The sequence below is a fragment of the Thalassophryne amazonica genome, chromosome 10 (assembly GCF_902500255.1).
Source record: "Thalassophryne amazonica chromosome 10, fThaAma1.1, whole genome shotgun sequence".
Lineage (NCBI taxonomy): Eukaryota > Metazoa > Chordata > Actinopteri > Batrachoidiformes > Batrachoididae > Thalassophryne > Thalassophryne amazonica.
Window position 1 is genome coordinate 42,249,279 of NC_047112.1, and position 27,673 is coordinate 42,276,951.

A 27,673-nucleotide genomic window follows, 5' to 3' on the forward strand; every position below is an offset into this window, starting at 1 on the left:
CCGCCATTATATGAAAGAAGAAGAAAGACAAACCCATAGTTTTCCAGGAAGCAACAGTGCGAGCTGATTTTCGTTGTTTTGATAGTTTTTTACGATAGCTAGCTAACAGCTTGTTAGCATTAAGCAAATATTAGTTCGTGCTCGTCGATAGAAAATCAGGATGCTGCTCTTCGTGCTCATCTGCTGCCTGGTTCTGGTGCACGGTGAACATGGGGAGGAGGACTGGTTGGATCCCTACGATATGCTCAACTACGACCCCAGCACCAAAACCATGAGGAGCCCCGCAGAGGTTGGGAGGTATCACTTATCTCAAGGAAACTGTGCAGTCTGGTTAAGTAATATTTGGAAATGAATGAGTTTTCATTTCGTTTTGGTTATTGGCAAAAGTGTGAAGCCACGCCCCCTTTTTTCAAGACTTTATATTTAATCTACCCTGTATCTTGTCTGATTTGCTTGAAACGTGAACTGTGTGATGAGTGTCTGCCCCTGTTTCTGTGTAGGCTCTCAGTTGTCCAGGTGGTTTCCATAGTAGAGAAGCTTGAATTTTCGACTGGACTGGATTGCTTGACGCAAGGACGTCTCGCTTCAAATCGCAGAAGCTTCCTCAGCTAAAATTCTTGCTCTGGTGGCCTAACTTCTGTCTTGACTCTTGTAGAGAAGAATAATCAAGAAGTCACAAAAGCTGGAGTTTTAAACCTAACCAGACCCCTCCTACCGAGAGGCAGACTGCTATAGGCCAGTGACTAAACAATAGCTCTAATTAGCACCTATTGTGCTCTAGTTAGCACCCTCCTAATGACAGGGCAGCTGTCCCTCCTAATGATGGGACGGACCCTCTCTTGATGGCTCCCTTGATGACTCTGCTGATGATGTGAATGACTCATTACCATGAACAAAAGAAAAAACAAGAAACTGCTTTGACCTGAGTACCCCATTGTAAACAGGGGATAAAGCGTGTCTCAGACCCCCTCCCCGGTTAAGGCTGGGTTTCAAACGTTTCACAAAGAATGCCTCCTTGACCCCTCTCTCAAACCATTTCTTCTCTCTGGCTAATATTTTAACTTCCTTGTCCTCAAATGTGTGGTTAGTGTCTTTAAGGTGGAGATGAACTGCAGACTGAGGTCCACTGGCGCCTTCTCTACGGTGCTGGTATAGCCTTTTGTGTAAAGGTTGCTTAGTCTCACCTATACTCAACAAAAATATAAACGCAACACTTTTGGTTTTGCTCCCATTTTGTATGAGATGAACTCAAAGATCTAAAACTTTTTCCACATACACAATATCACCATTTCCCTCAAATATTGTTCACAAACCAGTCTAAATCTGTGATAGCGAGCACTTCTCCTTTGCTGAGATAATCCATCCCACCTCACAGGTGTACCATATCAAGATGCTGATTAGACACCATGAATAGTGCACAGGTGTGCCTTAGACTGTCCACAATAAAAGGCCACTCTGAAAGGTGCAGTTTTGTTTTATTTGGGGGGGGGAGGGATACCAGTCAGTATCTGGTGTGACCACCATTTGCCTCATGCAGTGCAACACATCTCCTTCGCATAGAGTTGATCAGGTTGTCAATTGTGGCCTGTGGAATGTTGGTCCACTCCTCTTCAATGGCTGTGCAAAGCTGCTGGATATTGGCAGGAACTGGTACACGCTGTCATATACGCCGGTCCAGAGCATCCCAAACATGCTCAGTGGGTGACATGTCCGGTGAGTATGCCGGCCATGCAAGAACTGGGACATTTTCAGCTTCCAAGAATTGTGTACAGATCCTTGCAACACGGGGCCATGCATTATCCTGCTGCAACATGAGGTGATGTTCTTGGATGTATGGCACAACAGTGGGCCTCAGGATCTCGTCATGGTATCTCTGTGCATTCAAAATGCCATCAATAAAATGCACCTGTGTTCTTCGTCCATAACAGACGCCTGCCCATACCATAACCCCACCGCCACCATGGGCCACTCGATCCACAACATTGACATCAGGAAACCGCTCACCCACACGACGCCACACATGCTGTTTGCCATCTGCCCTGAACAGTGTGAACTGAGATTTATCCGTGAAGAGAACACCTCTCCAACGTGCCAAACGCCAGCGAATGTGAGCATTTGCCCACTCACGTCGGTTACGATGACGAATTGGAGTCAGGTCGAGACCCCGATGAGGACGACGAGCATGCAGATGAGCTTCCCTGGGACGGTTTCTGACAGTTTGTGCAGAAATTCTTTGGTTATGCAAACCGATTGTTTCAGCAGTTGTCCGAATGGCTGGTCTCAGACGATCTTGGAGGTGAACATGCTGGATGTTGAGGTCCTGGGCTGGTGTGGTTACACGTGGTCTGCGGTTGTGAGGCTGGTTGGATGTACTGCGAAATTCTCTGAAACGCCTTTGGAGATGGCTTATGGTAGAGAAATGAACATTCAATACACGAGCAACAGCTCTGGTTGACATTCCTGCTGTCAGCATGCCAATTGCACGCTCCCTCAAATCTTGACATCTGTGGCATTGTGCTGTGTGATAAAACTGCACCTTTCAGAGTGGCCTTTTATTGTGGGCAGTCTAAGGCACAACTGTGCACTAATCATGGTGTCTAATCAGCATCTTGATATGGTACACCTGTGAGGTGGGATGGATTATCTCAGCAAAGGAGAAGTGCTCACTATCACAGATTTAGACTGGTTTGTGAACAATATTTGAGGGAAATGGTGATATTGTGTATGTGGAAAAAGTTTTAGATCTTTGAGTTCATCTCATACAAAATGGGAGCAAAACCAAAAGTGTTGCCTTTATATTTTTGTTGAGTGTATGTTTACAATGGGGTACTCAGGTCAAAGCAGTTTCAGTCTTTGTTCATGGTAATGAGTCATTCACGTCATCAGCAGAGTCGTCAAGGGGGCCATCAAGAGAGGGTCCGTCCCATCATTAGGAGGGACAGCTGCCCTGTCATTAGGAGGGTGCTAACTAGAGCACAATAGGTGCTAATTAGAGCTATTGTTTAGTCACTGGCCTATAGCAGTCTGCCTCTCGGTAGGAGGAGTCTGGTTAGGTTTAAAACTCCAGCTTTTGTGACTTCTTGATTATTCTTCTCTACAAGAGTCAAGACAGAAGTTAGACCACCAGAGCAAGAATTTTAGCTGAGGAAGCTTCTGCGATTTGAAGCAAAACGTCCTCGCGTCAAGCAACCCAGTCCAGTCGAAGATTCAAGCTTCTCTACGTCTGTCCCTGTACACACCTGCCCCCTCTGTTTTTGCACTGAGCGCCCCCTAGTGGATGACCCATCAGCATGCCATACTTCTTCATGCTTTGTCTGATTTGCTTGAAACTTGAACTGTGTGATGAGTGTCTGCCCCTTTATGCACCTGCTCACATCTGGTCACAAGGGGACATGGTGGCCTGGGGAGGCGGTGGCACGGACGCGAGGTACCGTATATGACTGCTTGCGGTCCCAGTTATGATAGTTTTTGCTTGCCCTCTTAATTGCAGGGGATAAAACTTAGTAACATAATTTCTGCATCACTGGTCATCATGACCTCCTCCACCTTGAGCTATGGCCTGTATATTTAAACTCTGTGATATTAAGCCAGGATACAAAGTCAAGTTTAGTGTTCAATAGTTCTCAAGTTATTGAGTCCAGACACCTGCCAGGTCTGCATCTATAACCATCTCTGCCAATATGCTGTTGCTAGTGTACTGACAAGTGGCTGTATCCCATGCGAACTAGTATTGCATCACTTTCGAGAGCAACACATTACAATTGTAATGCTAAAAAGGTAAGACTGGGGCCTAGTTTCATAAAGTGAGCTAATCTTGTTTAAATGGTAAATGGACTGCATTTATATAGCGCTTTTCCATCTGCATCAGACGCGCAAAGCGTTTTACAATAATGCCTCACATTCACCCCTTTGTCAGGATGCTGGCATACAAGGCGCTCACTACACACCAGGAGCAACTAAGGGATTAAGGATTAGTTGACTAAACTCATTTAGTCAATTTAATCTTTTGACGTTAGTCATTACACAAAGCGTTTAGTCAGCTGAAGTTTTGTGTTGGCTGACTAAAGTTTTTAGCCTGTTACACAGGAGGCTAATCTTATTTTAGTTGACAAAACTTCAGTGTCTTACCTCAAAAATAGCAGCTATCATGTACCACCACTTGATGAAGCAGGTGTTTCCAGGACTGGAATAATACGTTGGAGAAGTTTATGGATGCCAAGGCCGGGAGCGTTTCTCCTCTGGTGCGGCAGATTCATCCATGTTTGTAGATGACCAACCCGGAAGTAAACGCAACTCTTGCACATTGGAGACATTTCTTGGCAACAGCACTCGTGAGGCCGCTTATGCCTGTGAAAATCTTCGGCTAACATTAGACGGCTACAACCCCTGGCAAAAATTATGGAATCACCGGCCTCGGAGGATGTTCATTCAGTTGTTTAGTTTTGTAGAAAATAAGCAGATCACAGACATGACACAAAACTAAAGTCATTTCAAATGGCAACTTTCTGGCTTTAAGAAACACTATAAGAAATCAGGAAAAAAAAATTGTGGCATTCAGTAACGGTTACTTTTTTAGAACAAGCAGAGGGAAAAAAATATGGAAATCACTCAATTCTGAGGAAAAAATTATGGAATCATGCAAAACAAAAGAACGCTCCAACACATCACTAGTATTTTGTTGCACCACCTCTGACTTTTATAACAGCTTGCAGTCTCTGAGGCATGGACTTAATGAGTGACAAACAGTACTCTTCATCAATTTGGCTCCAACTTTCTCTGATTGCAGTTGCCAGATCAGCTTTGCAGGTTGGAGCCTTGTCATGGACCATTTTCTTCAACTACCACCAAAGATTTTCAATTGGAATAAGATCCGGACTATTTGCAGACCATGACATTGACCCTATGTGTCTTTTTGCAAGGAATGTTTTCACAGTTTTTGCTCTATGGCAAGATGCATTATCATCTTGAAAAATGATTTCATCATCCCCAAACATCCTTTCAATTGATGGGATAAGAAAAGTGTCCAAAATATCAACGTAAACTTGTGCATTTATTGATGATGTAGTGACAGCCATCTCCCCAGTGCCTTTACCTGACATGCAGCCCCATATCATCAATGACTGTGGAAGTTTACATGTTCTCTTCAGGCAGTCATCTTTATAAATCTCATTGGAACGGCACCAAGCAAAAGTTCCAGCATCATCACCTTGCCCAATGCAGATTCGAGATTCATCACTGAATATGACTTTCATCCAGTCATCCACAGTCCACGATTGCTTTTCCTTAGCCCATTGTAACCTTGTTTTTTTCTGTTTAGGTGTTAATGATGGCTTTCGTTTAGCTTTTCTGTATGTAAATCCCATTTCCTTTAGGCAGTTTCTTACAGTTCGGTCACAGACGTTGACTCCAGTTTCCTCCCATTCGTTCCTCATTTGTTTTGTTGTGCATTTTCGATTTTTGAGACATACTGCTTTAAGTTTTCTGTCTTGACGCTTTGATGTCTTCCTTGGTCTACCAGTATGTTTGCCTTTAACAACCTTCCCATGTTGTATTTGGTCCAGAGTTTAGACACAGCTGACTGAACAACCAACATCTTTTGCAACATTGCGTGATGATTTACCCTCTTTTAAGAGTTTGATAATCCTCTCCTTTGTTTCAATTGACATCTCTCGTGTTGGAGCCATGATTCATGTCAGTCCACTTGGTGCAACAGCTCTCCAAGGTGTGATCACTCCTTTTTAGATGCAGACTAACGAGCAGATCTGATTTGATGCAGGTGTTAGTTTTGGGGATGAAAATTACAGGGTGATTCCATAATTTATTCCTTAGAATTGAGTGAGTCCATATTTTTTTCCCTCTGCTTGGTCTAAAAAGTAACCGTTACTGACTGCCACAATTATTTTTCCTGATTTCTTATAGTGTTTCTTAAAGCCAGAAAGTTGCCATTTGAAATGACTTTAGTTTTGTGTCATGTCTGTGATCTGCTTTTTTTCTACAAAATTAAACAACTGAATGAACATCCTCCGAGGCTGGTGATTCCATAATTATTGCCAGGGGTTGTATTCTACAAGTTTAGCTGTTGATGTGAAATGGAGATTGGATGGCTAATATTGGGCTACTAACTTCAGTCGACTAATTAAGTTTAGTCTAAAAGATTAGCCCACTTTATGAAACTGGGCCTAGGTATTTTTATTGTCTTACTTCAATCAGTCATTCAAGTTTTATTTCTAAAGCGCTTTACAACAACCATAGTTGATCAAAGTGCTGTACACTGTTAAAAACAACCATAAGATAAAACATAGGCATCTAAAATATATTACAGTTGTCAATTCTCTCATTTCATGCTTGAAAATGAAATGATTAGAGAACACATACCTGACCACAAATCAACTGAGCACCCAGTTTGTTGACACATTTTCTTCTGGTGCTTCACAAAAAATAAGTGCACATAAAAAGTGTAGTCTAATTCTTACACCACTCACTTATTTTGATGAAAATGCCTAGGTGAGTTCTGTGATTGGAGATTTTCTCAATATTATTATTAATTTTCACCTCTGACATGTGGTGGCAGACTTACAATAACTTTACTGTCAGTGTTCAAATACTTAACCTGACTGTACTTAACTTGGATGTTTCGATGTCATATTGATAATTGTGTCCCCTTGCAGACACCAAGCGCTCCAAATGCACCAACAAAAAGAAGAGAACATGTTCCAGGATCCTGTCATGCAGAGATAATGGCCTGCAGTAAAAATGTGGAAGGTTTACAACAACAGGTTGGTGTTTCTTAGGCATTTTTTGTATTTATTTTTGATTCAGGAAAATGTTCACTAGAAAGGTTTTCAGCGTGTATACTTCCATCATGGTAACAATGGCCAGCCCACGTATTATATCAATTAATTTGATAAGGGAGGACGATGAGAATTCCAACTTTTTATCCTGAGCTAGTGTATATGCACTCATATGCTGACTTCTCTGTAGAATTACAACAAATACAAAAGCTCTTCTGGCCTGGGTCACATTTATTCAAACAGCAAACAGGAAGTGTTTATATATATATAGATAGATAGATAGATAGATTTGATGAAATCATCAAGCGAGAATGCGACTATAGGTGTCTTGTCCAAAGTCAAACTATATAATTTAAATGGTATAGCTTTTGTCCTTGCTCTGGGGGTGCATATCAGATGTGCAGCCACCAGGCTTACCTGAGGTTATTATAGAAATATGCCACCAGCATTTCTTGAGAATTTGTGAGGTTTTGACTGACTGGGTGCAGTGTTGAGAAATGTTGGTTTCCCAGTATGCACAAGACTGTGAACCACGCCCTACTTTTTCTGGGTCAGACTCAAAAAAAAAAAAAACCTCAATCACCCCTCAAAGTGTTGTTGATTCATTTTACATATGTGAATTTCTTACGAGTCACTCACTAAAATGATCCATGTTTTACAAGTCTTTTGAGTCACTGTAGTCAGTATTAACCAAGAAAGCAGAAACCCTACTGGTGAAACATGAGTCTACGGTTTCCAACTACAAATAAATAAATACATTGGTGATAGTGTACCATAGTAAATAAAACACTGCATTAATATCTCCTGAAATATGAACACTGAGGTCCTAATATCAGTTATCAACATTAATTGGAATATGTAGTGTAGCGAATGAATGCTCATTCTCAATACTTGTATCATTTAGCTACCTACAAAAAACATCTGAAATGTTTGTGTTTTCTCACTATTAGTTTGTACGTCAGTACTTTACACTTGAGTGGATAAAGTTGTGAAATCTGCAGTTTAGTCAGTCTGTGTACTGTGCGAATCTGACAGTCACCCACATACTGTGAGTGACACTGTGCTCCTCGGTTTTTCATTTGTAGCAGCTCTATAAGTTACATGAGTGCTGACTCTGGTTGCAGAGAATGATCAGTGTCAACAAATGCTGAGAGTAAATGTGCCTGATCCACTCAGCAGATCTGTGAGGTGATCGCAGGAGGCGATTGCCATCAAATTTGACTGCATTTTGTGCAGACGAGGTAGTGCACCTGATCCACTCAGCGAATCTGTAACTTGCATGAATCTTGAATCTGCATACAGTTAGCAGTCATCCAACTCTGTTCTGATTTGCACCGACAAGGAAGATCCCGATTCACTTAGGTGGACTGGTGTATATTGGAAATGAGATTGTACAAGGCGATTGGTGAGCGTAACATTTTTTTAATTTGTATACATTACTTGGTGTTCAGGACAGGTGCAGGATAAAAAAATCTGGGTTAAAGGAGAACATGGATGTGTGATTCATGGGCTAGTAATGGGATCTGGATGAATCGGGACTTGCCCAACTCTACAGAATAAGATATTCTAATGATTGTTGTCAAATTTAATATTATAGTCTGTAAATTCCTGCTATAATAATGTCATCTTTACAAAACAGGGAACACCATTCATGGAGGTGTTGTTTCCCTCCTGGTATAAAAGTGTCTACAGGAGTATATAGGGAGCTTTATTGTTTATTTTTTATTAAGAGAAAAGAAAAGGGGAGCTCTGACTATCTGAAGTGTCAAATATAAGTGAAGAAAATTTCCTTTTCTGAAGTCTGTCGCAACATGTTTTGTGTTTTTCTTCAGATCAGTGATCTGAAGAAGAATATCGCATCCCTCTCACAGCAGCCTATGTACAGCCCAGTGTTCAAGCGTTTCCTTCACAGGCTCTTGAATGAAATGGAAAGAGTTGGTTTGGTATGTTGTTCTGATTTATGTAGATAATTACTGTGCCTATAATAAGTACTTGTATTCTGCAGAGGTAACAACAGTTACACATTGTGATTGATTCAGTGCCAGACTCAAGGTCAATGGGCAGTGTTTTATCTGTTTTTTAGTGATCCCACTTACATTAGAAAGATGCAGGCAACGTTGTGACCACTTTGGCAAAATTCAGAAACGGTTAGATTCAAGTGCAAGTCAAAGTAAGGCCATTCTACGATAAACTACTTATTCTTACCCTTTTTTTTCCTTTATTTTGCAGCCCAGTAAGTCAAACAACATCCTCTATGATGCTAAAGTAAGTTTGTCCAGTCAAGCTGTCACAGACATTCAGAAGTTTCTAGAGGGTGAAGACAGCTGGAGGACAGGGGCACTGGACAGTGCCATTAGTCAGATTCTGGTGGATTTCAGACCACATAACTATGAGGCCTGGAAATGGCATTTTGAGGACACTTTTGGTGTGGAGCTTGATACACTCTTGAAGGTAAACACATTTTTCAGTCTAAAGTCTGTTTATTTGTCTTTGTCGTGCATCAATATTCTTCATCAATACTGTTCATACGCACTAAGATAATGGTGTTCAGTCGCCTGAGGATTGCATGCTCCAATAAACGTTTTCACAATTATGACAAGGACGAAGTAACAGTATTCATTAATTTTCTGCTGCTTATCCGGATCCGGGTTATGGTGGCAGCAGACCAAGCAGCTCTTCCCACACTTTCCTATCCCCGTGTAGGTCTTGTAACTCTTCCTGGGCATCCTGAGGCATTCCCAAACCTAGCATGGTGTGGGCTTGAGTCACCTTGCCCAGATAAGGGATGCTGGGGCCTCTGTGTGGTGCCAGGCCTGGTTGGGGTAAGCCCCTGGTGGCTGGGTCTACAACCGTGGTACAACCCCTGGCAAAAATGATGGAATCACCGGCCTCGGAGGATGTTCATTCAGTTGTTTAATTTTGTAGAAAAAAAGCAGATCACAGACATGACACAAAACTAAAGTCATTTCAAATGGCAACTTTCTGGCTTTAAAAAACACTGTAAGAAATCAAGAAAAAAAGATTGTGGCAGTCAGTAACGGTTACTTTTTTAGACCAAGCAGAGGAAAAAAATATGGAATCACTCAATTCTGAGGAAAAAATTATGGAATCACCCTGTAAATTTTCATCCCCAAAACTAACACCTGCATCATATCAGATCTGCTCGTTAGTCTGCATCTAAAAAGGAGTGATCACACCTTGGAGAGCTGTTGCACCAAGTGGACTGACATGAATCATGGCTCCAACACGAGAGATGTCAGTTGAAACAAAGGAGAGGATTATCAAACTCTTAAAAGAGGGTAAATCATCACGCAATGTTGCAAAAGATGTTGGTTGTTCACAGTCAGCTGTGTCTAAACTCTGGACCAAATACAAACAACATGGGAAGGTTGTTAAAGGCAAACATACTGGTAGACCAAGGAAGACATCAAAGCGTCAAGACAGAAAACTTAAAGCAATATGTCTCAAAAATCGAAAAATGCACAACAAAACAAATGAGGAACGAATGGGAGGAAACTTGAGTCAACGTCTGTGACCGAACTGTAAGAAACCACCTAAAGGAAATGGGATTTACATACAGAAAAGCTAAACAAAAGCCATCATTAACACCTAAACAGAAAAAAAACAAGGTTACAATGGGCTAAGGAAAAGCAATCGTGGACTGTGGATGACTGGATGAAAGTCATATTCAGTGATGAATCTCGAATCTGCATTGGGCAAGGTGATGATGCTGGAACTCTTGTTTGGTGCCATTCCAATGAGATTTATAAAGATGATTGCCTGAAGAGAACATGTAAATTTCCACAGTCATTGACGATATGGGGCTGCATGTCAGGTAAAGGCACTGGGGAGATGGCTGTCATTACATCATCAATAAATGCACAAGTTTACGTTGATATTTTGGACAATTGAAAGGATGTTTAGGGATGATTAAATCATTTTTCAAGATGATAATGCATCTTGCCATAGAGCAAAAACTGTGAAAACATTCCTTGCAAAAAGACACATAGGGTCAATGTCAACGAGCAGATCTGATTTGATGCAGGTGTTAGTTTGGGGGATGAAAATTTACAGGGTGATTCCATAATTTATTCCTCAGAATTGAGTGATTCCATATTTTTTTCCTCTGCTTGGTCTAAAAAAATAACTGTTACTGACTGTCACAATCTTTTTTTTCTTGATTTCTTATAGTGTTTCTTAAAGCCAGAAAGTTGCCATTTGAAATGACTTTAGTTTTGTGTAATGTTTGTGATCTGCTTTTTTTCTACAAAATTAAACAACTGAATGAACATCATCCGAGGCCAGTGATTCCATAATTTTTGCCAGGGGTTGTACTCGGTCGGCATCAGCCCGAAAAAATAATACGGTGTCACCTCCTTGTGGGTTCACAACTCTCAGGAAGTCTGTAAAGGGTGTGATGTGCTGTTTTTCTGGCAGTGGACTGTGGCAAATGTCCATACAGACTAACAGTATTGTTAAAAAAAAAAAATGGCCATGACTTTGGGTGAGGGATTGAATTAAATTTTCACCCAACCTCATTGTAAGCATCAGCTTACATTACCTGGACTGTCCTGCTTTGTGCGCCAGACGCTGTATAAAAAAATAATTATTTTGTAGCGGATTAATCATTTTCTGTCAGAGCTTGGATATTGAAAACACCTCTAATCGCTTCTAGAATCACAAAGAACTGTTTCATCTGGACCATTTTTTTCCCTCTCTTTCATGCACTGAGGTGGAGAACATATTAAAGCAGCTTAAAACGTAACTTTTTGTAATGTTTTTATTGTAATAGCTTGGTAAAACAGTTGCATGTTCATTCCTTCTATATAATCAGCTGTAAAAGTATGTTTATGATAGATTTAACGTCTTGTTATAATGGATGAGATGATCTCCGCTGTGTGTGTGCACTGACGCAATGACTTGCGCTCAAAACGAGCATTTAGGCAGAATGCCAGCCTGCAAAAGAGCGAATTTTGCAGTCAATAACGGACAAACACAAAGTTAAAAGTTGGATCATGGTGTCAAATGTGTGTTTAAAGCTGTGGAAGAAATAAAGCCAGCAAGAAGGAGTGCGCAGAGGTGACTATCCAGAAACATAGAACGCGCGCACACAAAAGAGCAATTTTGCAGACATTAACGGACGAACACAAAGTTAAAAGTTGGATCACAGTGTCAATTGACTGTGTGTTTAAAGCCGTGGAAGAAATGAAGCCGCAGAAGAAATGAAGTCAGCGAGAAGGAGCGTAGGACGCCCTGCGTAAAAGAGGGATTTTGCAGACATTAACAGTCGAACACAAAATCGAAAGTTGGATAACGGTGTTAGAATGACTGTATAAAGCCCTGGTACCCCCCAAATAATGAACAGTCAATAATGAGCCACGCAGCATGTTTTTTTTTTTTCTGGTACGAGAGGAGGTATTCAACAATCGTGGGAGAATAGTGGCTCTGAGAGGCTCTTAGAGGCAGAATATTCAGCAAACGAGGCTCATCTCTGAGGACCGAGGCCTAAAGCTTATTACTCAGCCTCTGTCCCACCGAATAATAAGCCATGAATAATGAGCCACGCATGGGTGTGTACCAGGTATCAGCCTCTAGTGAGCCACGACCGACCTGTCATTTGAGACCCGTCCAGCCTCGAATGGCTCATATTGCCACATATGATCCACGTCAACCCACATATGATCCATGTAGCACCATGTTAACGCGACATTGGTGCAAATTTAGGCAAGGGTTTGGTCCAAACCTCCAGCCCTCCCACACTTGGTCCCTTTTAAAGTGTGGGTTTTAAATTCACGGCATCCATTCAAGATGTTGTCACATTTTTTAAACACAGTCCAAAAAAAAAAAAAAAAAAAAATGCTCCAACACAGTCCAGCCAGTGTGTGTCATGTGCCAGACTGCTGTTCACCTGTGTTCCAGAGTCATTAGATGTACCAGACCAGCTAGAACCGAACCACAGGTTCCTGGACAGTCACCTCTGTGCTTCCTCTCGCTACCTTTATTTCTTTGAAGTGCTGTTTTATATTGTCTCAGCTCTCACTGACTCTGTTCTTTTCACTTGTGTAACATCTCAAGTTTTAATCTTTTGTGTTTGGATTCCAGATTGGTCTTTTTGGTATGATCATATCGATCATCATCGCCACTCAGTGGTGGTCATCAGTGTCATGGTTTGCGCAGCTCAGGAGACTGTTTTATATCAGCTTCTTTACTAGTTTTGTTTGGAACTGGTTCTACCTCTACCAGGTGAAGACAACCCTTGTGAACTTGATCAGCTATCATTAAATACTTTCTATTTGATAAATGTTGTACACTGTGTCATGCTCTGTCATTAACTAGTAGTACATCATGCTAATGTTTTTCCCAGACTGCATTTGCCGAGCACCAAAACAATATAGTCAAGATGGATAGTGTAACCGACAAATGCAGGGGAATGAAGAAAATTGACTGGAGTGATAGTCTGAAAGGTAATTTAATAATTTGAGTGTAAGTCATTGAGTTATCATGCTTATTGTTATCTCTTTATGTATGTATATTTAATAATTAATGAAAACCAAAGAAACCTTTTCAAGCCACTCTGTCTGCTTAGTATGTCACAAATTCGAGAAACATTCTTTTACTTTTGGGTAAGAATTTATTGGGTATTTTCAGCAGTTACATAGCAGTGATAAAATGTTTTGGCAAGAAGACAAGTAGTTTTTAAGCCCAACAGTATTTGTTGGTCCTGAACTGTCTTAAATGATGAGGAAATGTGTTGATTATCTTTTCAGAGTGGTTCAGAAGTACCTGGACTCTTCAGGATGATCCCTGTAAGAAATATTTTGAAGTCCTCGTAGTCAACCCCATTCTGCTGGTTCCTCCGACCAAGGTAAGCTGGGATGTAAGTGCAAGGTTCTGAGTGCATGCGTAGGCTATAAACTTGATTTATGGTTAATTGTATATTGTTACACATACAAATGTACCTTAAACTTCAATATACGTAATAATACTTTTCTGTTCATTTTTGAAGTATACTTGAGAAAATGCAATGAACTAATTCCACTCAGTTATATAGTTTTGGTGACACATTGAAAAGTACAAAGTTCCAGTTTTGTTTTCTCTGTTTAGGCCATATCGCTCACTATCACTACCTTCATCACAGAGCCGTTGAAGCATTTTGGCCAAGGGATTAGTGAGTTTCTCCGAGCTCTTCTCAAAGACCTACCAATAACTTTGCAGATCCCCGTTCTTATCACAATTGTGCTTTCCATTTTGGTAAGAACCCTTGATAAATAATAATTTTGGTACAGATGCAAATAAATACAAAACATTTTTTTTACTTCTATGTTTAATTAGCCTAATAGTGTAAGTATGTTGATATGTCGGCAAAGGATAAAGTTGGGAAGCAACATATGTGAGGAAAGCTACATATCAAATTCATATGTACATACATATCAAAGGTTGTGTGTTTGTGTATATATATATATATATATATATATATATATATATATATATATATATATATGTGTGTGTGTATGTATACAAGGTCTGTGAGAAAAGAATCCGACCTTTTTATTTTATGCAAAAAATATATGGATTTGATTCATATGTTTTTACGTCAGCCAAGCTTGAACCTTTGTGCGCATGCGTGAGTTTTTCCACGCCTGTCGGTTGCGTCATTCGCCTGTGGGCAGGCTTTGAGTGAGCACTGGTCCACCCCTCTCGTCGTCGTTTCATTGCGAGGAAATGGCGGAATGATTTGGGCTTTTTTCCATCAGAATTTTTTCAGAAACTGTTAGAGACAGGCAGCTGGAAACCATTCGAAAAATTTATTTATTTAGCTGAGATGTTTCTGCAGCTTAATTTGAGTCCACCTGGGGTAAATTTAGTTGATTGGACATGATTTGGAAAGGCACACACCTGTCTATATATAAGTTCCCACAGTTGACAGTGAATATCAGAGCACAAACCAAGCATGAAGTCAAAGGAATTGTCTCTAAACCTCAGAGATAGGATTGTCTTGAGGCACAAATCTAGGGAATGGTCCAGAAACATTTCTGTTGCGTTGAAGGTCTCAATGAGCACAGTGGCCCCATTACCCATAAATGGAAGAGGTTGGGATCCACCAGGACTCTTCGTAGAGCTGGCCCCCCATCTAAACTAAGTGATCGGGACAGAAGACCTGTAGTTAGGGAGGTGACCAAGAACCCGATGATCATTCTGTCAGAGCTCCAGCATTCCTCTGTGGAAAGAGGAGAAACTTCCAGAAGGACAACCATCTCTGCAGCACCCCACCAATCAGGCCTGTATGGTAGAGTTGCCAGACGTAAACCACTCCTTAGTAAAAGGCACATGGCAGCCTGCGTGGAGTTTGCCAAAAGGCACCTGAAGGACTCTCAGACCATGAGAAACAAAATTCTCTAGTCTGATGAGACAAACACTGAACTCTTTGGTGTGAATGCCAGGTATCATGTTTGGAGGAAACCAGGCACCATCCCTACAGTGAAGCATGGTGGCGGCAGCATTATGCTGGATGTTTTTCAGCGAACTGGGAGACTAGTCAGGATTGAGGGAAAGATGGCAGCAATGTACAGAGACATCCTGGATGAGAACCTGCTCCAGAGCGCTCTTGATCTCAGAGTGGGGTGACTATTCATCTTTCAGCAGGACAGGGACCCTAATCACACAGCCAAGTTATCAAAGGTGTGGCTTCAGGACAACAATGTGAATATTCTTGAGTGGCCCAGCCAGAGCCCAGACCTAAATCTGATTGAACATCTCTGGAGAGATCTGAAAATGGCTGTGCACCAACACTCCCCATCCAACCTGATGGTGGTTGAGAGGTGCTGCAAAGAGGAATGGGCCTAAACACGGGTGCACTAAGCTTGTGGCATTATATTCAAGAGGTCTTGAGGCTGTAATTGCTGCCAAAGGTGCATCAACACCTTTGTTGTAGTTGTTGTCTTACACACCTCTCTGCTGCTTCTCTCCCCCTGCCATCCCCCCAATACACCATCCCCGTAGAGACTGTGCCTGCTCCCAGACCACCAATAACCAGTAAAAATCTATTTAAGCATAAAAATTCAAAAAGAAAAAATAATATAGCACCTTCAACTGCACCACAGACTAAAACAGTTAAATGTGGCTTATTAAATATTAGGTCTCTCTCTTCTAAGTCCCTGTTAGTAAATGATATAATAATTGATCAACATATTGATTTATTCTGCCTTACAGAAACCTGGTTACAGCAGGATGAATATGTTAGTTTAAATGAGTCAACACCCCCGAGTCACACTAACTGTCAGAATGCTCGAAGCACGGGTCGAGGAGGAGGATTAGCAGCAATCTTCCACTTCAGCTTATTAATTAGTCAAAAACCCATTCATTTGAAAGCTTGACTCTTAGTCTTGTCCATCCAAATTGGAAGTCTCAAAAACAAGTTTTATTTGTTATTATCTATCGTCCACCTGGTTGTTACTGTGAGTTTCTTTGTGATTTTTCAGACCTTTTGTCTGATTTAGTGCTTAGCTCAGATAAGATAATTATAGTGGGTGATTTTTAACATCCACATAGATGCTGAGAATGACAGCCTCAACACTGCATTTAAACTATTATTAGACTGTTGACTTCGCGCAAAATGAAAATGAGCCCACCCACCATTTTAACCACACTTTAGATTTTGTTCTGACATATGGCATGGAAATTGAAGCTTAACAGTATTCACTGAAAACCCCTTTTTGTCTGATCATTTCTTAATAGCATTTACATTTACTTTAATGGACTACCCAGCAGTGGGGAATAAGTTTCATTACAGTAGAAGTCTTTCTGAAAGCGCTGTAACTAGGTTTAAGGATATGATTCCTTCTTTATGTTCTTCAATGCCATATACCAACACAGTGCAGAGTAGCTACCTAAACTCTGTGAGTGAGATAGATTATCTCGTCAATAACTTTACATCCTCATTGAGCACAACTTTGGATGCTGTAGCTCCTCTGAAAAAGAGAGCCTTAAATCAGAAGTGCCTGACTCCGTGGTTTAACCCACAAACTCGCAGCTTAAAGCAGATAACCCGTAAGCTGGAGAGGAAATGGCTTCTCACTAATTTAGAAGATCTTCATTTAGCCTGAAAAAGTCTGTTGCTCTATAAAAAAAAAAAGCCCTCCGTAAAGCACGGACATCTTACTATTCATCACTAATTGAAGAAAATAAGAACAACCCCAGGTTTCTTTTCAGCACTGTAGCCAGGCTGACAGTCAGAGCTCTATTGAGCCGAGTATTCCTTTAACTTTAACTAGTAATGACTTCATGACTTTCTTTGCAAATAAAATTTTAACTATTAGAGAAAAAATTATTCATAACCATCCCAAAGACATATCTTTATGTCCGTCTGCTTTCAGTAATGCTGGTATTTGGTTAGACTCTTTCTCTCCGATTGTTCTGAGTTATTTTCATTAGTCACTTCCTCCAAACCATCAACATATCTATTAAACCCCATTCCTACCAGGCTGCTCAAGGAAGCCCTACCATTAATTAATGCTTCGATCTTAAATATGATCAGTCTATCTTTATTAGTTGGCTATGTACCACAGGCTTTTAAGGTGTCAGTAATTAAACCATTACTTAAAAAGCCATCACTTGACCAGCTATCTTAGCTAATTATAGGCCAATCTCCAACCTTCCTTTTCTCTCAAAAATTCTTGAAAGGGTAGTTGTAAAACAGCTAACTGATCATCTGCAGAGGAATGGTCTATTTGAAGAGTTTGTCAGGTTACAGAATTCATCATAGTACAGAAACAGCATTAGTGAAGGTTATAAATGATCTTATGGCCTCAGACAGTGGACTCATCTCTGTGCTCGTCCTGTTAGACCTCAGTGCAGCTTTTGATACTGTTGACCATAAAATTTTATTACAGAGATTAGAGCATGCCATAGGTATTAAAGGCACTGCGCTGCAATGGTTTGAATCATATTTATCTAATAGATTACAATTTGTTCATGTAAATGGGGAGTCTTCTTCACGGACTAAGGTTAATTATGGAATTCCACAAGGTTCTGTGCTAGGACCGATTTTATTCACTTTATACATGCTTCCCTTAGGCAGTATTATTAGAAAGCATTGCTTAAATTTTCATTGTTACGCAGATGATACCCAGCTTTATCTATCCATGAAGCCAGAGGACACACACCAATTAGTTAAACTGCAGGAATGTCTTACAGACATAAAGACATGGATGACCTCTAATTTCCTGCTTTTAAATTCAGATAAAACTGAAGTTATTGTACTTGGCCCCACAAATCTTAGAAACATGGTGTCTAACCAGATCCTTACTTTGGATGGCATTACCCTGACCTCCAGTAATACTGTGAGAAATCTTGGAGTATTTTGTGATCAGGCTATGTCCTTCAATGCGCATATTAAGCAAATATGTAGGACTGCTTTTTTGCATTTGCGCAATATCTCTAAAATTAGAAAGGTCTTGTCTCAGAGTGATGCTGAAAAGCTAATTCATGCATTTATTTCTTCTAGGCTGGACTATTGTAATTCATTATTATCAGGTTGTCCTAAAAGTTCCCTGAAAAGCCTTCAGTTAATTCAAAATGCTGCAGCTAGAGTACTGACAGGGACGAGAAGGAGAGAGCATATTTCACCCATATTGGCTTCTCTTCATTGGCTTCCTGTTAATTCCAGAATAGAATTTAAAATTCTTCTTCTTACTTATAAGGTTTTGAATAATCAGGTCCCATCTTATCTTAGGGACCTCAGAGTACCATATCACCCCAATAGAGCGCTTCGCTCTCAGACTGCAGGCTTACTTGTAGTTCCTAGGGTTTGTAAGAGTAGAATGGGAGGCAGAGCCTTCAGCTTTCAGGCTCCTCTCCTGTGGAACCAGCTCCCAATTCGGATTAGGGAGACAGACACCCTCTCTGCTTTTAAGATTAAGCTTAAAACATTCCTTTTTGCTAAAGCTTATAGTTAGGGCTGGATCAGGTGACCCTGAACCATCCCTTAGTTATGCTGCTATAGACTTAGATTGCGGGGGGGTTTCCCATGAACAAATCAAATCAATTTTATTTATATAGCGCCAAATCACAACAAACAGTTGCCCCAAGGCGCTTTATATTGTAAGGCAAAAGCCATACAATAATTACAGAAAAACCCCAACAGTCAAAACGACCCCCTGTGAGCAAACACTTGGCGACAGTGGGAAGGAAAAACTCCCTTTTAACAGGAAGAAACCTCCAGCAGAACCAGGCTCAGGGAGGGGCAGTCTTCTACTGGGACTGGTTGGGGCTGAGGGGAGAGAATCAGGAAAAAGACATGCTGTGGAAGAGAGCAGAGATCAATCACTAATGATTAAATGCAGAGTGGTGCATACAGAGCAAAAAGAGAAAGCAACACTCAGTGCATCATAGGAACCCCCCAGCAGCCAAATAAAGTGAATAAAATTGGTCCTAGCACAGAACCTTGTGGAACTCCATAATTAACCTTAGTCTGTGAAGAAGACTCCCCATTTACATGAACAAATTGTAATCTATTAAATATGATTCAAACCACCGCAGCGCAGTGCCTTTAATACCTATGGCATGCTCTAATCTCTGTAATAAAATTTTATGGTCAACAGTATCAAAAGCAGCACTGAGGTCTAACAGGACAAGCACAGAGATGAGTCCACTGTCTGAGGCCATAAGATCATTTATAACCTTCACTAATGCTGTTTCTGTACTATGATGAATTCTAAAACTTGACTGAAACTCTTCAAATAGACCATTCCTCTGCAGATGATCAGTTAGCTGTTTTACAACTACCCTTTCAAGAATTTTTGAGAGAAAAGGAAGGTTGGAGATTGGCCTATAATTAGCTAAGATAGCTGGGTCAAGTGATGGCTTTTTAAGTAATGGTTTAATTACTGCCACCTTAAAAGCCTGTGGTACATAGCCAACTAATAAAGATAGATTGATCATATTTAAGATCGACGCATTAATTCATGGTAGGGCTTCCTTGAGCAGCCTGGTAGGAATGGGGTCTAATAGACATGTTGATGGTTTGGAGGAAGTAGCTAATGAAAATAACTCCGACAGAACAATCGGAGAGAAAAAGTCTAACCAAATACCAGTATTACTGAAAGCAGCCAAAGATTAGCAGGGGTGGTGGCCAAGTGGTTAATGCGCTTGGTTTCAGTTCGGAAGGTTCTGGGTTCAAATCCCACCCCTGCCACATTTCTCCATGTAATGTGGAGTTGCGTCAGGAAGGGCATCCAGCGTAAAACCTGTGCCAAATCAACATGCAGATCCACCTTGGATTTGCTGTGGTGACCCCGAGTGCAAACAAGGGAGCAGCCGAAGGGACTTACTTACTGAAAGCAGCCAAAGATAACGATATGTCTTTGGGATGGTTGTGAGTAATTTTTTCTCTAATAGTTAAAATTTTATTAGCAAAGAAAGTCATGAAGTCATTACTAGTTAAAGTTAAAGGAATACTCGGCTCAATAGAACTCTGACTCTTTGTTAGCCTGGCTACAATGCTGAAAAGAAACCTGGGGTTGTTCTTATTTTCTTCAATTAGTGATGAGTAGTAAGATGTCCTAGCTTTACGGAGGGCTTTTTTTTTTATAGAGCAACAGACTCTTTTTCCAGGCTAAGTGAAGATCTTCTAAATTAGTGAGACCCCATTTCCTCTCCAGCTTACGGGTTATCTGCTTTAAGCTGCGAGTTTGAGTTATACCACGGAGTCAGGCACTTCTGATTTAAGGCTCTCTTTTTCAGAGGAGCTACAGCATCCAAAGTTGTGCTCAATGAGGATGTAAAACTATTGACGAGATAATCTATCTCACTCACAGAGTTTAGTTAGCTACTCTGCACTGTGTTGATATATGGCATTGGAGAACATAACAATGAAGGAATCATATCCTTAAACCTAGTTACAGCGCTTTCCAAAAGACTTCTACTGTAATGAAACTTATTCCCCACTGCTGGGTAGTCCATTAAAGTCAATGTAAATGTTAAGAAATGATCAGACACAAGGGGCTTTTCAGGGAATACTGTTAAGTCTTCAATTTCCATACCATAAGTCAGAACAAGATCTAAAGTATGGTTAAAGTGGTGGGTGGACTCATTTACATTTTGAGTGAAGCCAATTGAGTCTAATAATAGATTAAATGCAGTGTTGAGGATGTCATTCTCAGCATCAATGTGGATGTTAAAATCGCCAACTATAATTATCTTATCTGAGCTAAGCACTAAGTCAGACAAAAGGTCTGAAAATTCACAGAGAAACTCACAGTAACGACCAGGTGGACGATAGATAACAACAAATAAAACTGGGTTTTGGGACTTCCAATTTGGATGGACAAGACTGAGTCAAGCTTTCAAATGAATTAAAGCTCTGTCTGGGTTTTTCATTAATTAATAAGCTGGAGTGGAAGATTGCTGCTAATCCTCCCCCTCGGCCCGTGCTGCGAGCATTCTGACAGTGACTCGAGGGTGTTGACTCATTTAAACTAACATATTCATCCTGCTGTAACCTGGTTTCTGTAAGGCAGAATAAATCAATATGTTGTTCAATTATTGTATCATTTACTAACAGGGACTTAGAAGAGAGAGACCTAATGTTTAATAAACCACATTTAACCGTTTTAGTCTGTGGTGCAGTTGAAGGTGCTATATTATTTTTTCTTTATGAATTTTTATGCTTAAATAAATTTTTACTGGTTCTTGGTGGTCTGGGAGCAGGCACTGTCTCTACGGGGATGGGGTATTGGGGGGATGGCAGGGGGAGAGAAGCTGCAGAGAGGTGTGTAAGACTACAACTCTGCTTCCTGGTCCCAACCCTGGATAGTCATGGTTTGGAGGGTTTAATAAAATTGGCCAGATTTCTAGAAATGAGAGCTGCTCCATCCAAAGTGGGATGGATGCCGTCTCTCCTAACAGGACCAGCTTTTCCCCAGAAGCTTTGCCAATTATCTATGAAGCCCACCTCATTTTTTTGGACACCACTCAGACAGCCAGCAATTCAAGGAGAACATGCGGCTAAACATGTCACTCCCTGTCCGATTGGGGAAGGGCCCAGAGAAAACTACAGAGTCCGACATTGTTTTTGCAAAGTTACACACCGATTCAATGTTAATTTTAGTGACCTCCGATTGGCGTAACCGGGTGTCATTACTGCCGACGTGAATTACAATCTTACCAAATTTACGCTTAGCCTTAGCCAGCAGTTTCAAATTTCCTTCAATGTCACCTGCTCTGGCCCCCGGAAGACATTTGACTATGGTTGCTGGTGTCGCTAACTTCACATTTCTGAAAACGGAGTCGCCAGTAACCAGAGTTTGTTCCTCGGCGGGTGTGTCACCGAGTGGGGGGAAAAACAGATGTGAATGGGTTTGTGGTGTACAGGGGGCTTCTGTTTAGGACTACGCTTCCTCCTCACAGTCACCCAGCCGGCCTGCTTTCCCGGCCGCTCGGGATCTGCTGGGGGACAGCTAATGGTGGCTAAGCTACCTTGGCCCGCACCAACTACAGGGGCCTGGCTCGCTGTAGGATTTTCCAAGGTGCGGAGCCGAGTCTCCAATTCGCTCAGCCTGGCCTCCAGAGCTGCGAATAAGATACACTTATTACAAGTACCGTTACTGCTAAAGGAGGCCGAGGAATAACTAAACATTTCACACCCAGAGCAGAAAAGTGCGGGAGAGACAGGAGAAGTCGCCATGCTAAACCGGCTAGGAGCTAGTAGCTGCGCTAAGCTAGCGTATTCCTAAAAACACACAAAGTGAATAATGTGTAAATAATTTAGAGGTGATTCAGCATAGAGAGTGCTTTAGTTAAGGCATGTGAAGATTACACTGTGAAACAAATCGTTATCTAGATCAATCTAACTACGCAGATTAAACAGCTAACAGATACAGCAAAACACAGCTGTGCTCCGGAACAGGAAGTGATACAATACCACAGTGAGAGCCATCCACCAGTAGAGGCAAGAGAAAGAGTCTAACCAAATACCATCATTACTGACAGCAGTCGAGAAATCTCATCATGATGCACTGAGTGTTTCTTTTTATTCACCTCCTTTTGCTCTGTATGCACCACTCTGCATTTAATCATTAGGGATTGATCTCTGCTCTCTTCCACAGCATGTCTTTTTCCTGATTCTCTCCCCTCAGCCCCAGCCAGTCCCAGCAGAAGACTGCTCCTCCCTGAGCCTGGTTCTGCTGGAGGTTTCTTCCTGTTAAAAGGGAGTTTTTCCTTCCCACTGTCGCCAAGTGCTTGCTCATAGGGGGTCGTTTTGATCTGTAATTTGATTCTGTAATTATTGTATGGCTTTTGCCTTACAATATAAAGCGCCTTGGGGCAACTGTTTGTTGTGATTTGGCGCTATATAAACAAAATTGATTTGATTTGATCAACAAAATAATGACGAAAGGGTGTGAATACTTACGTACGTCTGATTTCTTAGTTTTTTTATTTTTAGTAAATTTGCACACAATTTTTTTTTCTCATGTTGTCATTATGGGGTGTTGTGAGTTGAGTTTTGAGGGGGGGGAAATGAATTTACTTCATTTTGGAATAAGGCTGCAACATAACATAAAATGTGTAAAAATTGTAGTGCTGTGATTACTTTGCAGATGCACCGTACGTGTGTGTGTGTGTGTGTGTGTATATATATATATATATATAATATATATATATATAACTCTGGATTCTGTAACCTAGGCTCTTTTGGGGACACCTTTTTTTACTTGGAACAAAAACTAAATTTATCAGCCCAATATTGGTTTTGAACATAACATCACTGGCTAAGTAGCTATATAATGTTACTGTGGGTCTGTCCAAACTACTCTTGGTAAATCACCACCACTGAACCAGTGAAAATGCCATTAGAAGTGTGCGGTTTCATGGAGAGGACCCCCAATCCCAACCTCTCGTTTGGAAATGGAAACGTTTTAAAACACAGTTTATATAGTTAGTTGCTTATTTTGGTGTAGGAGTTGTACCTTAGCACAGCTCTTCTGTGTGATGACAAGTAAACTGCCAAGACACAGCCCCTCATTGGTAGTTGACTTGGCATGCAGCTTAGTGTGTGTTGTTTTTTTGTTGTTGTTTTGCTTCCAATAACACTATGTAACAAATTTTTACTTTTGTTTTGTTCCTGGGTACACAGTGTGTTTTCCTAACCTGTTATGCCTTAAATAAATATAAAATAGCTGTTATTCCACAGAAACTTTGCTTCTGTGATCAGGACAATGATATTTTGAAATTTGTCTATTTTCAAGAATATTCTCGATTTGCCTTCACTACTACTGAGTAGTCTAGAATATTCTTTAACTGCTGGAACTGTCCAGAAGTTTCCAGAATTATCTAGAAATTTCAAGAAACTTTTAGAACTTTCTAGAACGTTAGAAAAAATAAAATCAAAGTTTGTGCTGAATGTAGTCATTTTTCCATAGACTTTAGACATAAGCAGTTGAATTTTAACACTTAGAAGCCAGGAACAAAAATTGTGTTACATAGTGTAATGTATCCGGTTAGCCTGTGACACTGGACACTGTTGGCACTCTAAATGTGCCAATTAATTTTGTTCTTGTCCTGACTGAAAAGCCCCCCCGCATATATATGCTACAATATTTGACTCAAATATGCAACATACCAAATTGACCAGTATGCCTGTTGTTGCAAATTTGCAACATATTATTATTATTATAGCATTATAACATAAATTCATTACCAAAATACCAAAATTACTATTTATTTTTTGTGCAAAAGTGAAATTAATAATCTCAACATTATTTACCATCTACTTAAAGGCAAAAACACACACAAAACATTTTTTTTATATACAGCTATATAAATTCAGGCATTAAGGGGTTAAAGTTGTTCACTGCCAGTGCATTTACAGTATTTCACTGTTATACAGGTATTCATGTATGGAAGTGTGCAGGCAGCCTTCCGATATGGCATCACCGCACCTCTACGCCGCAGAATAAGGTCCCCGACACCTCCACAGTTGGAACAGCAGCAACCTCCCCTCCACAGAATCCAGGATGTTAATCACTTAACAGGGGCTAGCACACCATCCTGTACCACAATACCTGGAGCCAGTGACAGTAGACCACACCGGAGCCAGGTTCGACAGAGGCAACCCAGCAGTCCCAGGGTGACCGTGGAGACTCTACACACTGCAAGCCAGGATGAGACCGACACTGTTTGGCACGAGCAAAGTCCTGAGACAGATCAATCAGAGAATCTCACAGCCACTGACAGCGACCATCAAACTGAGACAGATTCAGACAACCCTGAGGACACTGAAGAGGAGCTCCCGAAAGCCATTATGTCTGTACCGCTGCAGCCAACAGACAGTGAAACCAAATCCAACACCCCCCAAGTGAAAAGTAAACTTTTTGAATCAAGTCCAAACAAATCCCTGTTGAAGGCTAAATGTCTGAAAGTCAATGATCTTTCTCATCTTGAGCATAGTAGAAACAAAGGAGCGTCCAAATCTCGGCCAAAGAAGAAACGGGCTGAGATTCTGTGAAGCACGTAGACTTCTGAAAACTCAGCAGAGATTAATGTATAGGTGAGTTCTTTAAAATGGATGTTCTAAATCTAGTCTATTAGGTTGTGTTTTGATATTATGTTTCCATGTTAAATGTACTTCTGCTGTCTGTGTATGTGCGTCTTTATTTTCTGGTACTGAGCTTGTGAATATATTCAACCAGTAAACACTTAATAGATTTTACACACCTAGATGGATTATAGCCACCGTGCCATATATATATATGTATGTATATGTGTATATGTATATGTGTATATATATGTATATGAGAGAGAGAAGTATCCGAACTTATTTTTTTTCAAAAACCATATGGATTTGAATCACCCCTCGTGCGCATGCGTGAGTTTTTCCACGCCTGTCGGTTGCGTCAATCGCCTGTGAGCAGGCTTTGAGTGAGGAGTGGTCCAGCCCCCTCGTCGTTGTTTCATTGCCAGGAAATGGCGGAATGATTTGGGCTTTTTTTTTTTTTATTCAGAAAAACGGAGGTGGTTTAGTCTTGCTCCAGTCGTGAATCCATCATGACGCGCGAAGCCTCCTCTCAGCTTTCCATGACAAAATCTCTTGTTAAAAGTGAAATCTGCCGGAAAATGGTTGATGTCCAGCTCTTGTGATAACCAGAGAAATGGCACACAATGGTCACGGATCCAGACAGCCATCCATTTAGAAATGAAATGGTCATTCAGCCTGTCGATGGCGGCTTCGGAGCGCGGCGCACCCCACATCCGCTGGGGGCCGTCCTTAAAGCGACAGTAATACTCCTTATTCTCTACCAAGCCCGTAACATTTTCACCGAAAGCCAGATAAATTTTTCTAATGGTTTCCAGCTGCCAGTCTCTAACAGTTTCTGAAAAAATTCTGATGGAAAAAAAAGCCCAAATCATTCCGCCATTTCCTGGCAGTGAAACGTCGACGAGGGGGCTGGACCACTCCTCACTCAAAGCCTGCTCACAGGCAAATGACGCAACCGACAGGCGTGGAAAAACTCATGCATGCGCACGAGGGTTCAAGCTTGTCTGACGCAATCACACGTGATTCAAATCCATATGGTTTTTGAAAAAAATAAGGTTGGATACTTTTCTAATAGACCTCGTATACGTGCACACACTTTTTTTTTCTAATAATGCATATGGAATAGAACAGCAGCTCTTAGGATGCTGTATTGTGTTTCTGTTATTTGATTGTTAAACGGCAATTTTCTATGAGAAGTATGAGTCAACATTTTACATTTCCTTCCTTATTTACAAATCACGAGTATTATTGCACCAGTCCTGCATAGCTGATACTCAGCTCTGCAGTAAAATTCTATGTGCTCCAGATGATAAATGCCACTGTGCACTGTACCATGTGCATTTTTGAATACAAAATCGCCAATTTACTTATTATTGGCCAGTAATACTATTAAATGTTGGGTTCATTTTTATTTAATATATATTTTGTTGACAAGATTTATCAGAAATCTCTATTGAACTGCATTTTAGAGCATGGTTGATCAGTGGCTATAAAAAGTCTACATACCCTTGGTTTTTACTTGTTTTCAATTTTTTTTTTCCCCATTGTAAATCAGGATAAAGGAATAAAGGTTTTATTCATGTTGATTGAAGAGCATAGTTTAAAATTTTTGTTTGTGGCAAGAAGTCAGAATAATTTTTTGGGAAATTTTGAAATTATTTAACAAGTAAAATGCTGAAGGTGCGTAAACTTTATAAACACTATAGTATTTACTTTCCATTTGTATTTTAATAGGTGTAACCCATGTTGTAAGCCCTTTAGAGTCTTCAAAACACCAGAAGCAGATCAGAACCCTTCTGCGCCAGGGGAACACGCTGAATCTGTCCCAGTTTTGGTTGGGATAACTTCTCCAATATCAGCAGAGAAATGGGCGGTCTGTATACCTTTTCGGTTTTCCTCTGCAGTGCAAGCTTTGCCTGTTTATATTTTATAAACTTTGCTGGCAAATTTGATTTTGTATTTTGTAATTATGGATTTTAAGAATCACAGATTTTAATAAATTATGATTGTTATTATCATTAATATTAGTATTATTATGGGGTTCTGAAGCAAAAATGGCTGTGTTTATTTTCCAAGTAGCAAATTCTTCAGGATTCCAGTTTTGCTGGTGGAACATTTATTCTGAGTTCTCTGAGATTATTTTTGGAAATAAATCAGATTTGCCTTGCTTGTCATGATGAACTCTTTACCTGGCCTCCCTTGCCGATTTGTGGCCCGACTTGCCTACCCCCCCCCCCCCCCCCCAAAAAAAAAGGAAATTGGGCCACATTCATTGCATTAGTGGTTTAAAGTTTAGTGCTGATTACAAGCGATACTGAATGCAGCCCCGTGCCAAGGGAGCTTCTGGACA

At 40.7% G+C, this 27,673-nt stretch overlaps 1 protein-coding gene and 1 long non-coding RNA gene across 3 annotated transcripts in view; one reads left to right on the top strand and one right to left on the bottom strand.

Moving 5' to 3' along the window:
- Positions 1-43: 43 nt before the first annotated feature.
- clcc1 (chloride channel CLIC-like 1) lies at positions 44-27,509 on the top strand. Of its 2 annotated transcripts, none has more exons than XM_034179916.1 (10): positions 44-289; positions 6,669-6,776; positions 8,624-8,734; positions 9,021-9,242; positions 12,894-13,034; positions 13,156-13,255; positions 13,559-13,656; positions 13,896-14,042; positions 24,676-25,335; positions 27,058-27,509. In XM_034179916.1, exons 1-9 carry the CDS (start codon positions 161-163, stop codon positions 25,291-25,293), a joined length of 1,674 nt encoding a protein of 557 aa, XP_034035807.1. In that variant the 5' UTR covers positions 44-160; the 3' UTR covers positions 25,294-25,335; positions 27,058-27,509. The 2 variants fall into 2 exon arrangements, with proteins under 2 accessions (XP_034035807.1, XP_034035809.1); XM_034179918.1 differs by having other exon boundaries at positions 27,085-27,509.
- Positions 27,431-27,673, bottom strand: part of LOC117518696 — a 28,129-nt gene continuing 27,886 nt past the window's right edge. The window contains exon 3 of the long non-coding RNA XR_004563042.1: positions 27,431-27,546. This is a non-coding gene — a long non-coding RNA (uncharacterized LOC117518696). The remainder of the gene's footprint in view (positions 27,547-27,673) is intronic.